Here is a 21,011-nt window from a genome sequence, read left to right as displayed (position 1 = left end):
GTGCTTCTTATTTCAGAATTAGTCTAATAGTGGTTATATGCAATCACAGAAATTTTTCTCTTAACAGCATACATGTATGTATGCATGTGATATTTGCTTTCTCTTCCACAGCATCCATATCTTCTTCCGTAATTTTTGTTGTACTCTGATTTATTTTCAGTAGGAAAATTTTGTATTCATTTAGTAGTCATAGTTCCCATTTATATTCTGGTGCAGACAAACTTTGACAGCACGTTAACTATTACCGCACGTTAATCTTCGAAACGTGGCAGACAGAAAAGCCAACAAACCAAGTGGCACGTGCTAAACTATTAACTAATAAGGCGGTGCGAGGCTTACAGCTAAAACAAAATGATGAAATTAAAATCGAATGGCCCCACAAATTCATATTTACGTGCAAACATTACCAAATTTTTATTCGGCTTTTGTTGAATAACTTTGTATTTGCAGTATGTTGTATTAAATATTTTCGTTTGACAAATAAATTTCGTCCAATTTCTTTTTTAACATTTATTACTCCCATTCCCCTGTTTATTGAATTAGCCTTTGCCCTCCATATGTGTCAACGGGTTAGCGGAGAATGTATAGACTCAAAGCATTTTTATGTCATTGGTGCCTCTCTACTTCTCTTTTTTTATTTATGACAGTCCATTTGTGCTCTCTAGTGAATGGAAAGTTTTGTGCTGCATTACAGTTAATGATGGACTTTTTAATTAATTCCGTAACTGCGTTTTGTGATTAAAGAAAACGCCGAAATACCCTATATATCCTACATATATAGCGTTGACACTGTTTACGTATCGACATCAAAGGGAGGTCTCTCATCCGAGGATATTTTCTTCTTAGCAGTGCGGTTGTTTTTTACGCGGTGGGTCCCAAACCCAGCACAAAACCCTATAGAGAATTATTATACAAACCTTTATCAAATATCAAATACATTTCAAAATACAGGTCTGTTCGGCCGTTTTCGACTGCAATTTACAAAGTTTTTTATAAACTTGAAATTCCCTTAAACCTCTATGCAACAAATATGTGAAACATTGTAGCACTTATTAAAAATGTCAACTCTATATTTGGTTTAATTTTCTCCGAAGTCTCTGAGACGCAGTTTTCATCTGATTCGTCCTCTGTTTCAATGTCGCCGCCTTCATTATACATTCACCTCAATATCTTCGTTTTTCACAAAAGTTTCACAAGTTTTAAACTGTGAATTAGATCGATCGTGTTGCTCACCTAGGCACAAAGTTCAGCTTCCATTTTTGCTTTGAAAACCGCCAACTGCATACTATTTCAGAAACATCATCATCGTTTTCCGCAAAATTTCAAATATTTTTCAGGGATTAGCTACGGTTTCTTCAGTGACAAAGCTCCAAGTATCTTCCAAAAGATTTATTGCAGTTTTTATGTTAGCCAAGAAAGTCTGTAGAAGTATTCAGAAAAATGGAGTTAGTGGTGAATAAATTGCTAAGGCCGGAAAAGTTAAGATAGTGGCATATACAGACGATATTAGTGTTATGACCACCTCAATACAGGCATCGCAAGCGGATCTGGGGTTAACCCGGAGAAAACGGATTTACTTACGTTCAGAAGAAACACAAATTTCCTCTATGGACCTTCTTTTTGATAAATGGGAGACAAATCTCTCTAAAGAACGGGATCATGTGCCTTGAGTTGGACTTGGGCAGCAAATTGCTCTGGAAGCACAACGTGGAAGAAAGGGTAAGAAAAGTTGATACTGAACTTGCTACCTATAGACCTCTTCAGTGAAAACTGCGCTGCAAAATCGACAAAACGACTACTGGTTGCAGGGGAATTTACATATAGAACCTTCGGGCATAGTTCTACACCATATTTTAGACAAATTTTAACAAAATTCAAGGGCACTTGTACCTTCCAAATTAATGATTTATGAAAACAGTTTGGTCCTTAGTTATCGTACTTTATAAGTTTTCGGTAAATAACGTTTTGTGGCCGTGGCAGTGGTCCGATTACATCCAGCTACGAACTCGTAAATTTTTTTGTACTAAGAAACCTACAGCCCACGTTTCATCAAGATATCTTAATTTTTACTCAAGTTACAGCTCGCACAAGCAGACGAACAGTCACCAGAATTTCAGCTTGTCATCCTGATCATTTATATATATATAAATCTATATCTATCTCGTTTAGTCTTAGGTGATATGTACAATCGGTGATTAAAACTATAATAGTTTTAGCAACTGGTTGCAAGAGTATAATTACCCTATAGACGTTAAATTTTATCTCAAAAATGGTATGAGAATATTTTATGAGAGTCGGTGTGAAAATTCGACGATGGGCGTGGTACCCCCCACTTTTTGTGAAATCACATGTCTCGGGATCTGAAATATTCCGTTCGTATTCCTACCTCGACTACTTCCCATATACCACAAATTTAAACTCCTTTCGATTCTTACAAGAAGCAATTAATATATAATTAATATGACTCGATGTTATGACCAAAAATTGTTCAATTCGAATTGCTCAAGCCCCAGATACCGAATATGTGGACCTCAGTATTTATAGTTGATCGAAAGTATCAGTAAATGTGTGAGATATGCAATTTAAATTCAGAGAGAATCTTTTTCCGACTATAGTAATTCTGTGTGTCTAAAATGAGTTGTATTCGGTCAGTAATCCCCTGAGCCGTCAAATACTAATAATAGGTTGTCAAAAAGTCTTACGGTATTTTTCATTGCGATATTTTCATTGAATTTTCAATTGCTCATAAAATTTTTTTGGATTACTCATGACCAGCTCTTGACCGCTGCTACGGCTGCTACTATGCCGGTCTCTGTCGAACAATTCAGCGATTTTATCGCAATTTTCGACGACAGGCTTTCCGGAGCGTGGTGCATCTTCGACTTGAGATGCATTTTTGCCTTTATCGTAGTAGTACTGTAAAATATGCCGTATTTTCTCTTTATTTTGCTTCATGTTTGCGACGCTATAACTCACGAACGACTTAAAAGAAAAGACAATCAATCAAACACGTGTTAGCGCGTGAAGTGAGCTTTCCAAAAAGGAATAAAACTAGAACTACGCGCTCTCAGCGCCAACCAGCGAAAATACCGCAAGACTTTTTTGACAATACAAAGATTTTAATACTTCTATGTGACTTTATGCTGGATATATCGGCCAATATGTCCCTGAAAATTGCAGAACATGCCTAACTCATAACGGTATATCTTGTGTATAAAATATGGGTGAAAAACCAATCCCCTATATACTATTATGCGGATTTTCGAACATCCGGCTGTCCCATATCATTCGTGATTGTATGTGAGGTACCCAGAGAACATTTTGTTAGTATGTGCATATATTTCATCCTCTGGTTAATTAGAGAAATATCATCATACTTCATATATTTAATGCATAGAGGTTTAAGGGATTTTCAAGTTTATAAAAAATATTGTAAATTGCAGTCGAAAACGGCCGAACAGACGTATTTAATATTTGATAAATTTATGTATAAAGATATGTATAAAAATTCTCTCCAGGGTTTTGCGCTGGGTTTGGAATCCGCCGCGTAAGAAACACAAGCAATGCAACAAAGAAAATATCCTCGGATGAGAGACCTCCCTTTGATGTTGATACGTAAACGTTGTCAACGCTAATAAAGAAAAATATGTAAAATAATATTTCAACTGGTATTTGGTGTGTGTTATTATTATAATACTTCAGTTTCTTCCTATGAATTAAAATGTTTAAACCCCAACATATTCCCGAAACAAAGGGAGAGACTTTACAAATAAATGAAAACCACCAAATAAAACAAAATGTATGTATATTTGTTTGCCGCACACAAACATATAATTACAAATTAGGGAAGCTCAACAGGTGGGTTTCCAAGTGCGACAGCAAATCGAAGCACAACTCACGAGAGTGCAGGCTTGTGAGAGACCGTTAGAGCGCCTCTGACTTGTGGTGAAAAGCTCCATTTTCTCTCGCTGATAAGCAGCCGAGAAGAGTACATGTTGTTTTTAAGCCTAAGCGCGATTGCTGTGATAAGGAAAACCGATAGAAACAACAACAGCAAATTTATTTGTTTCAACAGCGCAATCAACGAGCGCCGAGCAGAGCCATAACAGTAAATATGTTGTACCTTTTATCGGCACTTCAAAATACGAGCATCCTGTTGAATTCGTTCTCATGTGTTTTCGTATGTATGTATGTGCGCGAGTTGGTTGTGGCTGTGCTGCCGAAAATTGTTGCATATCTTGTGGCGCTGAAGCGTTGCGTATGCACATGGCTGTGGGTGGCAGTGTACAGCCCCAACATTTTGGTAGTAAAGTGCGATGGAAGTAATAATATGCGCTTGTGAGAGAGTGTGTCGCGATGGCTCACATGCGTGCGTTTGTGTGTATGAAGAGGATGTCAATACACAGGAATATTCGTCCTGCATACATACATATATAGAGTGCGAGTTGCATGTACAGCACCAACAGTTTCGATGGCGTTCGTTGGTCTTTGCCATGGCGCTGTGCTTCACGGTGTGCTTGGAACGCTGCCACGGCGGTGCAGGCTATTCAGTCGACACTAAGCTTTCATCCCGTACGGTTGATTTTGAGACTACTCAGCGGCATTTATTTATTTGTTTGAGTGAAATATAAAATAAGGAAAGCAGAAAAGAAGTAAAGCTGGAATCATAACTGTGCGGATAGAGAGTGAGAGAGAAATGCATGCAAGTGATTGCAAGTGACCAGTGTCATAATGCCTTTTTAAACTGACAATGCGATTAGTCTGCGAAGTCGCTGAGTGTCCGATGGCGGTGGTGCGCCAACAATCCGTTCAGTGTTTACAAACAATTGAGCGGGTGATAATGGCGCAAAATGCATAGAGTGACACACCAATATACTACTTACTTAGTATGCAGGCAAGTGTGAAGAGAGTAAAATAAATTGGTGTTTTAAATTGAATAATTCAGTGACACGGGTGGCTCGAAGCGGTTTCCTAGTTTTAATGACAAATTGCGTGCGCATAAAAGTTTTCTCACATTTCTTTATGGAAATTGTAATAAAATCTTATTAAGATTGTGTATGTGTTCGGAGGTTATCGAATTAAAGTGAGAAAGAAAAATTTTAATAAGGTTTAAACGGATATTCATATCGTACTGAAATTATTTTATTAAAAACATGTTTGGAATTAAAACAAAAAAATAAAATAAAAAGTTAAAATATGAAAAAGTGCTTGTAAACCTAAATAAAATAAAAAAATATTAATATGTTAAAAAATATATAATGATGTTTATAAATCCTGGCAAAAAAAAAAAAAATAGTAAATAACTTAACATTCACTAGTTATGTGAAAATACATTAACATACATAAAAAAATAGTAAACATACATTTTTTACTAACCATTTTTTTTTTTTTTTTATTAAGTGGTGTGCCTTTTGACATAAAGTTTTTTTATACCTATAGGTATGGTAAAGAAAGGGAAAAAACAAGTTCTTGAAATAATCTAATAAACAAACCTTCGGAAGATAAGCATGGGAAAAGTTAAAAAAAAAATAATTTTTATTACACTAACGATAATCATGATAAATTTCAGTGCAATTTTTTGTAAAAATCAAGTCAAATACTGGCACCCAGCATTCATTGTAGTGTTGTTGTTTAAAAGTCTGACATTGAATTGTATAGTTGGATTGAGAACGGAACGGTTTGTTAGAAAAAGTTTAGTTAATTGGGGGCTCATAAAAAAAACACAAGAGAAATTGAAAAGAAGATACGAAAAATTATAAAAAGAAGCAACTGTTGTCTCACACAAACCAAATTTCATTTCTCAGATATAAAATCTACGAACTTATATTGCGGTTAAAGTTTTTAATTCGGTGCTTAAGTTCCACCATGGAACATTAAAATGATTTTGAAAAATTTTTTTATATGAAGGATATTAAAAATTTTTTGTTCTAAAATTGCTTTAAGTGAAAAGCGTTCTAAACATTTTTCGGGAGACTTTTTCGTACCCCTTAGATAATGGAACACATTTTGAAGAAATTTAATTTTATTTATAATCGGCAACTCTATTCAAAACTGAATTATATTTAATAATTCCCGAAAGTTTGTTGCTTTTTATTTTCTTCTCGAGTTGGCAACTCTATTCAAAATCCAGAAAAATTAAAGACATTACTCAAGAATGATGTGCTTAGAGGTCTGTGGCGTATTTGAGGTATCCTGGTTTTGCACTTGAGTTCAAAATTTTGCTATCAAATACATTTATTTTCGTCATTTGCGTAAATAGGAGTGGTTTGACACCTACACTCCTTGACTAGAACACAAAAAGTTTTACGTGTAAAGAAATCTTGACCTCATTTTCAGCTTTGGCAACCCAAAATTAGCAAGAAACATCATAGTCGCAAGTGGCTGTAAAATAGTGGCGGACTTTCTCGAACAACTTAAAATTATGCATCTTTTTAGACATTTATTTATATTTTCTTTACTTTATCAATTCTTTCTGAATGGCTACTTTTAACAGCGTAATGAACAATCGGTGGCAAAATATTAGTATATTAAGAACTTTCGGGAGGCTCCGACAACTGATTGTATTATTTAAGCTCCTTTTTCTATTAAAGTTAGGGACTCTGTTCAAAACTGATCTGGTTTGTTGATTGACCAGTACCGCAATATTCTTTCCAGCCTTATCCGAATATGTCCAATATCCTATAGTTATATACTATATGTACCTTTGTCAGCCTTCGCAACGATTCCGCACACGAAATTTTATTAGAAATATTTAAAAACATTTGAGATCAATTCTTTTTTCTATATTTTTATCCATTGTAAAAATCGCAACATACTACTGATTTGTCCCGAATTAAGCAGCAGTTGTTAACGAACTGGTTGACGCTCATATTTGGCATAAAATTAAGGGGAGTCCTACCAACGTAGGAAAATTCATATTTTCGAAATATCATTTACCTTTGGAGTTTAATTTAATCAAATATTAAAGTCCAAGCCAAGCCTTATGTTAGGCTCACAACTTTGCTTCCGCCACTTTTTTTTTTATAAATTTAAGGCTTTATTGTATAAAAACGGTACAAAGTGTTTGCCCCCATTCCCTCAAAAAGCAATGCTTAATTAACACACGAAATGCTTTATGATCCATTTTTTTGTAAACAAGTTGCTTTACAAAAATTCTATATTTTTTTAATATTTAATAGAAATCATATAGATGGTAGTAGTAGAGTAATAGTATTATCTATGTATATGTCAGCCTCAGCAAAGCGTGGACGGGTTCTCAGACGCACTTTTCTTGAAATTAAAAAAGAAAAGCAATATCACCCGCAAATGTCGAGAATTCGGCTCAAATAGTGACATTTTCAGTTGAGAATAAGTTTGGGATGCAAACAGATCTCTACAAATATTTTGTTGTGTTAATATTGACAGAAATGTCCAAGATCGATATAAAACGATAGAGACATCTATTGGAAAATGGCGGAAGCGAAGTTTTAGACCTAATATAAAAAGAAGTGCTAAGCCTCTTTTATTCATATTAACTAAAAATCATAAAGGAGGTCTTCAGCAGTCTTACAAACTTTATCTTAGTTCCGCAGCTACCGACCGCTTTGCAATACTTCCATGAACGGAGTTATGGTGAATTTTTTAGATAAAAAGAACGTTGTAAATTGTTTAGAAAAAAATTTCAATGCTAACAAAAAAATGGTATGTTGCTGACTAGACAATGCTACTGTGTAGTTAGAGTTCAAATATTAAATGAGTGGTATCCGAGAGAATTAAGTTTCAGGAAACGATAAAAATTAAATGCTCAAACTGATTAGCTGAAAGGTTTCGGCACCACTTTGAATTTTCTGTTCAGTTCTTTTTTCCCGATAAACTACCAATTGAATTATATTTTAATGCCTACATACTTAATTTTTTGAAACACACGATCCCAACCCCTTAAAATATCCAACGCACACTCATTCCTTGTTTCTTCTTCTTGATTGGCGTAGTCACCGCTTACGCGATTAGAGCCGAGTTAACAACCGCGCGCCAGTCGTTTCTTCTTTTCGCTACGTGGCGCCAATTAGATATTCCAAGTGAAGCCAGGTCCTTCTCCACTTGGTCCTTCCAACGGAATGGAGGTCTTCCCCTTCCTCTGTTTCTCCCGGCTGTTTTCGTCCATTCGGACAACATGACCTAGCCAGCGTAACCGCTGTCTTTTAATTCGCTGAACTATGTTAATGTCGTCGTATATCTCGTACAGCTCATCGTTCCATCGAATGCGGTATTCGCCGTGGCCAACGCGCAAAGAATCATAAATCTTTCTCAGAAATTTTCTCTCGAAAACTCGCAACGTCGACTCATCAGTTGTTGTCATCGTCTAAGCCTCTGCACCATATAGCAGGACGGGAATTATGAGTGACTTATAGAGTTTGGTTTTTGTTTGTCGAGAGAGGACTTTGCTTCTCAATTGCCTATTCAGTCCGAAGTAGCAATTGTTGGCAAGAGTTATCCTGCGTTGGATTTCTAGGCTGACATTGTTGGTGGTGTTTACGCTGGTTCCAAGATAGACGAAGTTATCTACAACTTCAAAGCTATGACTGTCAACAGTGACGTGAGTGCCAAGTCGCGAGTGCGACGCCTGTTTGTTTGATGACAAGAGATATTTCGTCCGGCCCTCGTTCACTGCCAGACCCTTTTGTGTTGGTTCATTGTCCAGTCTGGAGAAAGCAGAACTAACGGCGCGGGTGTTGAGACCGATAATATCAATATCATCGGCATACGYCAGCAGCTGTACACTCTTATAGAAGATGGTACCTTCTCTATTTAGTTCTGCAGCTCGAACTATTTTCTCCAGAAGCATTTTGAAAATGTCTCACGATAAGGAATCGCCTTGTTTGAAGCCTCGTTTGGTGTCAAACGGCTCGGAGAGTGTCCTTCCCGATTCTGATGGAGCTTTTGGTGCTGCTCAGCGTCAGCTTACACAGCCATATAAGTTTTGCAGGGATACCAAATTCAGACATCACGGCATAATGGACGCTCCTATTCGTGCTGTCGAAAGCAGCTTTGAAATCGACAAAAAGGTGCTGAGTGTCGATTCTCCTTTCACGGGTATTTTCAAAGATTTGGCGCATGGTGAATATCTGGTCGGTTGTTGATTTGCCTGGTCTGAAGCCACACTGATAAGGTCCAATCAGTTTGTTGACGGTGGGCTTTAATCGTTCACACAATACGCTCGATAGAACCTTATATGCTATATTGAGGAGGCTGATACCATGGTAGTAGGCGCAGATTGTGGGGTCTCGTTTTTTGAGGATTGGGCATGCTACGTCCGACCATATTTTACAAAAAAGCTGATGCATGCTCCTTATCAGTTCCTCGCCACCGTGTTTGAATAGCTAATTATAAAGGGTAATTGCTATTCGAAGTTCTTCCTGGTTGGGGAATCGGGTTCGCCTTCTCCTGGCGTTGTGCGTTCACTGCCATTCAGCAGGCTGGAAAGTGTTCCCTCCATAATTTAAGTATGCTCTGGGCATCGGTGACAAGATCACCTTTGGGGGTTCTACAAGAGTAGTTGTTTACTAATTTTTAATAAAACTTTAATTCTGATCGAAATTTAAAACACACACATTATTTTTGTGTGTTCGAGAAATAATTTTGAACTGTACGTTTGGAATTTAAGTAAAGGATTCCTCAGTTCCTTGTTCAACATGTTGCAAGTTAAATTGCTCTCACATGCTTTGCTCATAGCGCCCTAAGCATGCTCTCTTCTATAATGTTTTTCTTCCGCTTTGCTTTTGCCAACAAGTTTTCCATCTCCATTGTTGAAGTTCAGTTATGTCGTGACCAATCGTTAGAGGTAGTGTTACACATTTGTACATATGTATGAAAGGGCTCTAGCGTCGTACAAAGATTGCGACTTCGATAGTAAACGTGGAAATCGTAATCACATGACTCTAGACTTCGCTATTACCTTTAAACAGTTTTATAGAATGCAAACTCGATCAGCAAAAGCTAAAGGTTTGGGCTGTAAGCCATATACTATAAAGTATTCGATATTAAATATTAAATTCATCTGCTTGAGATATTTTGCATCTTCGGTATATATAGTTTGCATATCTTAATATGAGGAAATTACTAATGTGATCAGTAAGCGTGGTTATGGTTTCTCCTATTTTCACGAGGATGAGGTACTGTTATGCCGAAAATATTTGTCCAGAGCAAATTTCGTTGGTTGGTTTGGAAGAACTTATTAGGCGGCGGAGCCTTGTCCACATTTTCAATATTCACCAAGACAAATTCAGAATCAGGCGATTACACTCTGTTTATTCAATCTACCCCATTTTGTTATTGCATTGGTGTAATGGTTAAAGCTTAATAAAGCTATGTAGTATATGTATAAACCTATCATTTTTAGATCTGAATATTTATCTTCCCTGACAGCCTAACTTCTTACAATATTATAAATGCAAATGAGCTCATTATATGAATATAAATAATATAGATTGTTTATGAGTTATGCTACTAAACCCGTGGGTGTCCGGAATTCCACAGAATTTTTCGAAAACCTGAGGACAAAGCCTCATCTTATATACTAAATTTACGTTTTGATTTGTGATGAAGTGGCGATTATTTGATGTTCCAGGAAAGATATACAACCTTTTCACTAAGGTGTATTAGTTTCTTTTGATACTATTTACGGCATGGATCAAGCTCCATTAGTACAAAACTACTTTTATCCACCAAACATGTAGGGAGAGCAGAAAAAATATCTCATATCTTTCGTTGCCAATCGCGTCGTTCCGGATATGGTGTGCGTTAAGGTAATCAGAAACATGCCAAATGCTACAATGGCATAACAAAGTGTAAATTATAGGCCGCACTTCAACGTAGGTTTTTTTTGCAGTTACTTCCGGAACCCACGAATAATTAGGGGAAAGCAAATAAATTAATTTAAATGCATTATTATTTTCTGTGGTATAAATTACATTTTTTCGAATTAAATATTGCTGGTGCTAATTTTTTACCTTTTATAAATTTGTACCTTCTTACTTTGACTTTGCATAGGCACGACACTTCACACAAAAAAAAAAAACTGATGGTTTATGGTAATTTTACAGCACGAGGCTAAATTTAGTAATGGACAAATGTTTGTGTGTATATTAAAGTAAACAAAAAAGATATTTTCATGTTAATTTCTATCACATGCGATAAAACTTGGCAAGTCTTTGGTGAAAGTGCGGAAAGCGAAAACGGAAATTGCGCGAAAAGCGGAAACTTTTGCGAAAAAAGCAAAACCATGCAAATGTGTATTCTCTGTTCATTCGTTCTTTTTAATTCAAATTTGCTGCTGCCATATTTACATAATTACGTAATTAGATTTCTGCTTAATGCAGTGGGTCAGTGATAAAAATCTACCTTCATAAAATTCTGCTAAATAATTGAATAATTTTCCTGCTAAGTTCTAATAACACTGCGGCACGAGTAGGAATTCAGTACCAGATATATTTTTGAAGTGTGAAATTTTAAAAATTTTAAAGCTTTCGATGGTAGAAGCCAATTTATAACACGAATTGCTCGTTGCGTGAATTACGGGGATTTATGCATTCTCATACAGTGGCTGATCTGCTATAAATATGATATGAATACTTTATATTACCTCAAATATGTATTACTATGAATATATATTACAATATATTTATACTATATATATTACTCATATGTATAAAAATAATATTTCTTACTGTATTTCTCTACAATACCTCATTATTTATTTGAAATTTAAGGGTTAGTAGGAACTTAGAGTTGAATTGCTCATTGCAACAAGCCAAATTTTTCGTAATTCCACCCAGACCTGTAACCATCACTCCATCTACTACTATTAAATAAATTTATTATAAATGTTCGATGAACTTATAAGCAGTCCACTAATTAGCCAAGAAAGCTTTTTCATCTGCATAATTTTGTTCTTCTTCTTTATTAGCCTTTACAACAGCGCCCCTTCTCGCCGTTTGGCGATAATTAAAGATTTCAAGCGAGTGAAGGTCTTCCTCTTCCTCTGCTTTCTCCGACGGGCCCTGCGTCGAATAGTTTCAGAGCTGGAATATTTTCGACATGACCTAGCCGCATAAGTAGCCGCTGTCTGATGACGGGGATGATAAGTGACTTGTAGAGTTTGGTCTTTGTTCGTCAAGGGAGATCTATACTTCTTAATTGCCTACTCGGTTCGAAGTATCATCGGTTCACAAGAGTTATTTTATTAGATCTACGATCTCGAAGTTATAACCGTCAACAGTGACGTGGGAGCCAACTCGCGTTTATGACGACTTTTTGTTTGATGACAGGAGATACTTCGTCTTGCCCTCGTTCACTGGCAGACCCATTTGCTTTACTTTCTTGTCCAGTCTGGAGAGAGGTGATGTGTTCGATCCTCTTTTCGCGAGTTTTTTCCAATAATTGACGCATGATGAATCTCTGGTCAGTTGTTGATTTTGCAGGTATGAAGCCAAACTGATAAGCTCGAATCAGTTTGTTGACTATGGGCTTTAATCTCTCAGTAGGCTCAATAGAACCTTATATGCTATGTTGGGGAAGATTTATAAAAACCAAAATACTTTTATTTTATAAATTATAAGTCTTAAGCTCAAATTCTAGTTATATTGATTATAAATTATTAAAACTTTGACAACAAAATGGATAATAAACGCTTGAAACTTTTATATAAAGGGAGCTAACATCTCTTTTTTGTCTTTCAGAAGTAAAGTTTTAAAACCCAATAAGAAAAAGTTATGTATTATATATATATACTATATATAGAAAGTGAGAAAGTGAATACAAAAAAGGGAAACTACTTCTAAAAAAATATTTATTATACAAGAACGCAACCATAATATACTGAGTGAACTGTGAAAGCGCACCAATATTGGCTCTGGCGCATTCTTGCAACAACTAAATAGGCGTGCTAACGTGAGTTCCATTGCGAACCTGAAAGCCGTTGGAAGTGTGCATAAATGCCTTTTGGGGCACCAAATGTGAAAGGCTGAAATTGAATTGTAGCAAAGGTGAATTATTATACATCATACGCATGTGCAACGGGTGAACGAAGAGTACAATTTGCAGAAAATCAACGAGTGCATTCATGGGGTGAAAGTTTTGTGGTCTTTCAGCGAGCGTGAAAATAATTCAGAACACGTAGCAAAATATTTCAGTTCTTCCCTTGAAAGTGTGCGCTTTAATTGTGTTTCCAGCCAGTGAGTTCATAAGTACAGACATGATGCAACAATACAGGGAGTGAAAACTGTACCGTGATCCAACACTTAGACTCACGCACGCATACCAACACATTTCCCACCCATTTCGCAAACTTATTGTCCAAGTGAAGCGCAGCGTTGCGAAGTATTATCTCCAGCCCTGCTGTGTTCCACCCCCTGTCGACGGTGTGTATTTAACCTTGTTACTGTACCATAAGTAAATATAACCCACCCATATACCATCCACACGCACTTCTGCTCCACAATAGCCTCAAAGGCCGCTTAATGCCGCTGAGGAAAATGTCCGCGGCTGCAGGTTCCACTGTCGCCGCGCTTGCTGCCATTGCCGCGACAACAACAACCACCACAACAGTTACCACCTTAGCCACGGCAGCAGCGACGGCATTCGCAGCAGCAACAGCGACGAGCAGCAGCAATCACAGTAATGTCGCCAACATAATGGGCGCCGGCAGCGACGTTGCGGCGAGTGGGACTGCGAGCGCTGCTAGCAGCGCCGATCATTTGCCGCTTCAATTGACCACCGCCAAAGTGGATCTGGACATTGAAATCGACATTCAACTGCTCACAAACGGCTACGAAGGCACAACGGTAAGTTTCAACACAATTCAACCTTTGACCTGTAGAGGCACGGCTGCCTTACTTATATACATGTATCTCGATACACACATCCATTCTAGCTTTATTTCTTGCTCCTCCTGCGACTCATTCGCACCACCTGCCAGTGTGGTTATAATTCGTCTTGGCTTCCGCGTGAAGAATAAGACAATATTTTATCGAATCGAAGCAAATTTTATTTATGCTCCCTCTTTCGCTTATTCACAATACATCTCCTCGGGTTGGCGCACAGGTTGTGGCACCTGTGCTGTGGCAGCTGCACCGGTTGGGCTATTTTATTATGATACCTTCATAAGTTGTATGTTTCCGGTCGTAAAATCACAACTGCAAAATGGCACGTGGAGAAAAGGGGCACCTGGCGCCACTCCCATTCAAATTGTCAGTTTATTAACTTTGTGTGCTCAACCGGTTGCACGTGTCTAAAAGCTAAGGAGTCGCTTCGGGTTTCAAAATCTCTCTCTTTGTGATTTATTTGAAGTTATTATATAACATTTTTATTCATACGCTTTATAACCCTATTTATTTTCCATTCGTTGATTTTTATGCATGGCACAACCTTTGTACCGTTATAAATCTGGAAAGCGGAAATTCTAAGCCGCTTTTATGCGACTTTGTGCAAAGTGTGCCTTTTAGAAGAAACACAATAACTTTTAACATATTTGAAAATCAATTTTGATGTATTAATGGATGGAATGGGTTTGCGTCGTTAGTTTCATTTGTGAACCAAATCTGTTTTGAACAAGTAAGGAAGGGCTAAGTTCGGGTGTCACCATTTTACACTCTCGCATGACAAGTTTCATCAAGATATCTCAATTTTTACTCAAGTTACAGGCTGCACGGACGGACAGACAGACTCTGATCACTTTTTTATATGTAACCATATATCTGACGATATATACCGTTATTAACAACTTTATTGCGAGAGTATAAAAATGACGCCCTCTGAATTACATGAAAATATCTGGGAGCTTTACCGATATTTTCGGTGAAAAATTAGGTTAGGTTAGGTTAGGGACTGAGTTCTTTCCTTTTCGATATCAGGGACCTTGAAAAGTTATAGTCCGATCACGATAATTTTTCCACAAGGGATACCTCAGCTCAATTACCGTATTTGTGTAAAGTTTTATTTCGCTATCATCATTGGTACTTAATGTATATATTATACAGAGAAGGCATCAGATGGAATTGAGAATAGCGTTATATTGGAAGAAGGCGAGGTTGTAAACCGATTTCACCCATATTTCGTACATGTCATCAGGGTGTTAAGAGAATATAATATAAGTATATATATATAGCCCATAAGTGGGCGACGCCATGCCCATTTTCAATTTAAAAAAAAGCCTGGATGCAGCTTCCTTCTGCCATCTCTTCCGTAAAATTTAGTGTTTCTGACGTTTTTTGTTAGTCGGATAATGCACTTTTAATGATTTTCAACATAACCTTTGTATGGGAGGTGGGCGTGGATATTATCCGATTTCTTCCATTTTGGAACTGTATACGGAAATACCTGAAGGAAACGACTGTATAGAGTTTGGTTGACATAGCTATAGTATTTTCCGAGATATATAGAAAAAACTTAATAGGTGGCGGGGCCACGCCCACTTTTCCAAAAAAATTACGTCTAAATATGACGGACGGATCAACAGACAGACATCCGGATTTCAACTCTACTCGTCACCCTCACCGTTATGTGAACTAAACTATAATACTCTCCTTAGCAACTTTATTGCGAGGGTATAACAAGTAGGGAAAGGCAAAGTTCGGGTGAAACCGAACATTTTATGCTTTTGCAACTTGTTATGAGTTAAGCACGCTTTCTGATTTTCTCACAGGTTGGTCGATTATAGGTTTATGAGGGCTGAAGGTTTTTTAAAACTTTTCTTGAAAGTGCAATATCTTATCTTTATAAATATTTCATGGAATTGATTGGAATAAAAAACATGTAGAGCTACATCGCATTTTGTGCATTTATATGACGAATGGACGTTCTGACAACAAAGAGGCTTCTTTAATTTGTTAATGCCATGTCCAACTTTGTCCTTACAAACACTCTCCAGAGTGGCGCCTTTGGTTTTTCGAACAGCTGTTGACTGTGGAGGGCATCGATCATATTGCGTTCAAAGCAAGATCCAATGGTTCTATTTTATATGCAATACATCTTTCGGTGGCGCGTGACAATGAATTTTTCAAGCTTTCACCAAACGCTCTTTCATCGTTTGTAACTTCCGGAGTAAAGACCACTAAGTCGACCGTATCTGTATTGAGAATGCGATTTGTGATTTCATGATCGGTATGCCCCATAATCTCCTCAATCTCTCTTTGACGCCGTTATCTTTTGCGAAATAATTTCAAGAGAAAACTCAAAATTTCACTGTCAATATTTTACTCAAGACCGGAATACCTTACTACCGCTCAGTAAGGGGGCATACCTGCGAATTTTACTGGAAGACCTGCTCAGGCTCGTGGAAAACAACCGACTAACTACCTACCAGGAAGGGTTCCTTTTTATATTTCTGACCTAGAAAGCTTCAGGAAAATTCTATTCTAGGCCCACTGCCACGACCACAAAATGGCGGAAACCGAAAAGTAATAAAGTGTCATAACTAAGCCATAAATAAAGATATTAAAGTGAAATTTGGCACAAAGGATCGCATTAGGGAGAAGCATATTTGGACGTATTACGTACCAAAACGTCCATTACTTTTAGTTGCTGCTTTATTTATGGATGTGTTCTTTTCTCTGACATTCGTTTGCTCTTCGATTGAATGATTCTTGGTAGGTAATCTCATTTGACTTAAGGGGTTTTGCTACCCTAATATACAACGATTCTAACAATGATTGTGCACTTCAGTAAATATTTATATACACATCTCAGTAGCCTCACAGTCTCACAGTTCCAAAAAAGTTTTCAGAAAACATAATTGTTGGCAGAAAAAAACTCATACAATAAATTTGGTAAATTTGCTGGTCTTTCTTTAACCAAAAAACTTCAGGTATGGAATATATTTTTTTATTTAGTCTTAAGGCTAAAATCCGATTAATTTACTTTGCGTAAACATATTTAATTGTTTCACTTTGCATTACGGGATTTATCTGAAGTTTTGTCTATTTCCTCATATTGTTAGATTTTTCCTTGTGTTTTACAATTCACCAGTGTTGCCATTAAATTAGTTTTACTGCCAGGCAGCGTACATTCTGCAGAATGTGGGGTAATAAAGAAATCGTATTTGCAGCCATAAAATTAACAACAAAATCTGTACCGTAATATCTTCATTCGCAAAACACACCCACCATCTCAAAGTTTCATATATAGATATGCAGAGAAATATAAAGCCGCAAAGTTGAACATGGTAAATTTGAAAGAGAAGATTCAGAAATGTTTAAGGAGTATTTGAAAAGTTTTCATCACTTAGAAATGCTACGACAGTTTGTCTTTACTACTCGGGCAATAACGGTAACTTTATTATAAATATAATCTTCCACGCCATTTCATAGAAATTAATGAACCTATGGCGACCATGTTATCTAGCGGTATAGCTAAGACTGTGGAGTAAATATTTAACTGGCTTCGAATTCTCCTTACTTTCACATCGTATTTATTAGTAGAAAAACTTTGTTCTTGCCCTGCACTGAAGGTAGGAATTTTATTCACACTGGGAAAAATTAAATTAGCATAAAAATTACGAAATCGCTGTGCTTCATATTATGCAATTGGTCGAGAAAGGCATGTCTAAAAACGTTAAACACTTACATCTAACCTCTAAATTCCAGCAGCCTATCATACGTACCTAGTCACTTCCTTCAGCAATCAATGCAGTCATTCTTTTTACATGCCCATAATTTTGGCAAAAGTTCTATGCCCAACTGGAATAGAGCAGATTTGCAAAAACAGTTCGTCGCCAAAACGTTCGAATGAATCAGCCTCCGCGTTTAATCCATCACAATTCAATCAATAAATTTCATGCTCAACTGAAGTTTGCCTTCCAATCGATTACAGCATGCCATCAGATTTTAGTCAAACTGATAACACAGTAAGATAAGGTGAAGATTCAACCTCGTTTGATAAAAAAAAAAAAAAAAAAAAACAATAAGGTAAAGTTCAAGCGCCCTCAACGATTATGTGCTCTCGAAATTTCTAAGATTTCAATTTAATAGCAATCAATTTAGATTAACAGATAGTCCATTCTAAAAGTGATTTAAAACTGGACAAAATATGCCACAGTGTTAAATATAATTAATTTAAGGTTAATAAATTGGAATCATAAAAGCTACTGACAATTAAATTCGTACATTTTTTGCGAAGAAATTACGGACAAAAGTTGGAGGTAAGTGATTTGGACATATCTAATTGTCATAAAAGTAGGTCATACATATAAAACCGGACATGAATTTCGAATAGAAAGTGCCTCATTATGATACTTTTATCGTTAACAGTAAATGCATATTAAATGTCGACTTGTGTCAAATGCAATAAATTTGTAAATTGAATACATGAAAATAAAAAGTAGGCGCCTAACCAAAATGCAAGTTCGCATCAAAAACAAAATAATTTTTTTCAATACCAAAAACGTCCATTAGAATGTTTAAAAACATGTTTGCAAAAAACAAAATTTAGGAAACAAAGCAAATAATAATAGTCAAAAATCGCTTTATTCTTTTCAAAATATTCTCCATTATGATCTACACACTTTTGCACGCGTTTGAACAAATTGTCGAGGCACTTTTGCCTCTCCGATTGAGGTATCTCCAAAATATGCTTTTTGAAAGCATCAACCGCCACTGCAGGAGTCGAAAAACGTTGAGCCATTAGTTTATCTTTTACATACGGGAATAAAAAGGAGACATGCGGTGCCAAGTCAGGATTATGCGATGGAAAATTCATCAAATTGATGTTTTGAGTGTTCAAACCTGATGTTGTTTCACTCAATATGTTAGCGCCAGCATTTTCGTTGTGAAGAGTGATCTGTTCGGCGGTTGCTTTTCCTGATACTGGCTGTGTACTACCCAAAATTTTCTATTCTCCGTTTTTTATTGGTATAGTTGCAACAAGTCCAGTTTTTTTTTTTTCAAAAAAAGTAAGCAACTATTGGCTTGGAAGTGCTTCGTGCGTGAACCACTTTTGCTGAATTCGGAGCATTTTGAAACCTCATGCAGTCGACTAGTGTTTACTTTCCGGCTCGTGCATATATATCCACGATTCTTCACCTTTCACGTTTTCATAGACTTTGTTTCCACGTAATCCACGCGGAAAGATGTAAGAAATAATCGCATTTTCACGCGTTTTCGCGCTTTAATTCCATTTTTGGCCGATAAGAATGTCTATAGTTACTGTAAATAACATAAATAGTGCTCGTATGTTCAAACGTTCTGAGTATGTATATCAACCAAATTCTCATACTTTCCATAAAATTGTGAGCTGCCGCACTAGGGTTGCCAGATCCCGAAATAAAAGGACAACCTACGTATGACTTATTCATATAAAAGAAATCAAAAAGGAATAATGTGGACTATAAAGTGTTTATAACTCCCTTAAATCCGCATTTATGCACAAAAAATATAGCTTTTATAGGATGCATAAATAACTCAATGAAATTTGTGTGCGTGCGACTGTGAAAATCGTAAGCAAAGCATTCAATAACATGAGGAAATTTAACTTCGTCTGCACCGAAGGTAGGATACCCTTCAAAAATAAAGAAGTTTCCAAATAAGAACTTAATTGTTATCGTTTAGTTTGTTCGGCGGCATAAAAAGATTTGTGTAAGGTTTCAGATCGACTGACGGACGTGGATAAACCGAATCACCTCGTCATGCTGACATTTAGATATACGTTGTTTTATAGGGTTTTCGATTTTTCCTTTTGGAGGTTGAAACAAGAAAAAACGTTAACGTCGGTTGCACCGAAGCTAAATACCCTTCATAGGTGCATTTCTGTTAGTAACTATGTGTTCAGTTTATATGGAAGCTATATGCTATAGTAATCCGTTCTAAACAATTTTTATAGAGATTATATTGTTACCTTAAGCAGTAATAAATGCCAAATTTCGTGAAGATACCACGTCAAATGCCAAAGTTTTCCATACAGGCCCTTGATTCCTATTGTTCGGTTTGTATGGCAGCTATATGTTATAGTGGTCCGATATCGGCCGTTCCGACAAATGAGCAGCTTCTTGAAGAGAAAATGACGTTTGCAAATTTTCAAAACGTTATCTTAAAAACTATATATATAGACAGACGGACAGACAGACGGACATGGCTAAATCGGCTCAGTTCGACATACTGGTCATTTATATATATAATTTATAGGGTCACCGACCCTTCTTTCTGGGTGTTACAAACTTCGTGACAAACTTAATATACCCTGTTCAGGCTATAAATATCGGGGCAATCTGCATACTCCTTGTTCAAGGTATTAAAAGCGCAGCACGAGATGTGACGCCCAATAGCTTCTGAATTAACATCTACAAACCTATTAAAAAGTGATTGTAAAATGTGTAGTTTTAATTAATGCAATGACTCGTGTGACCAATGGCGTAGCTAGCATAGCTGACACCCGGGGCGGATTTTGAAGGTGTCACCCCAAAACTCAATCAAAATTTTTAAAATAAAAAAATAATAATAATTATTATGATTATAATCAGTTACATTTTATTAAAACACGAGTATTACAAATATTAGTATATAATGTGAAAAAATTAAAATTTTTTCCTTCAAGCTTTGAACCTTCCAAGCTCCGAAATCACGTCATCAAAAAAATTTTTTTTGTGTTGCTTCATGTTCTATCGTTAAAATGTGAAGATTGTTTAATCTGGTTTCAGTCATTGTAGACCGCAAGTAATTTTTACGTAGTTTTAGTTTGCTGAAACTTCTCTCACATGAAGCGACTGATGCACACATTGTCATAAATAACTTTAGTGCTGCGACCGTTAGATTCGGAAGAGATGCTGTAAAATCCCATTCCACAATGAATTTCAAATAGTTCAGCGTTATCCAATTAGAGACGGTAATATTAGCCGCTTTTAAATGTCTTCTCAATCTTGGTATTTCTAAAAGTAGTTCTGTTTCTGATCGGAGGATGGGGTCATGTGTAGAAGTTCACGCCAGTGAGGAAAGTCTCTGATCGCCATTCACTTGGGAATGGCCAGAAACGATTCTTTTACATATGAC

At 36.6% G+C, this 21,011-nt stretch overlaps 1 protein-coding gene across 1 annotated transcript in view; it reads left to right on the top strand.

Annotated features, from left to right (window-relative positions):
• The first annotated feature begins 13,511 nt into the window (after positions 1–13,511).
• The window catches only part of LOC108974006 (dopamine receptor 1), a 119,117-nt gene continuing 111,617 nt past the window's right edge, over positions 13,512–21,011 (top strand). The window contains exon 1 of the mRNA XM_018941573.1: positions 13,512–13,820. Within this exon, the coding sequence (XP_018797118.1) occupies positions 13,512–13,820 (309 nt within the window). The remainder of the gene's footprint in view (positions 13,821–21,011) is intronic.

This window comes from Bactrocera latifrons, unplaced genomic scaffold, assembly GCF_001853355.1.
Source record: "Bactrocera latifrons isolate USDA-ARS-PBARC rearing strain unplaced genomic scaffold, ASM185335v1 scaffold_52, whole genome shotgun sequence".
Lineage (NCBI taxonomy): Eukaryota > Metazoa > Arthropoda > Insecta > Diptera > Tephritidae > Bactrocera > Bactrocera latifrons.
The sequence above is the reverse complement of the archived record's forward strand: the minus strand, read 5'-3'. Positions and strand labels throughout refer to the sequence as shown.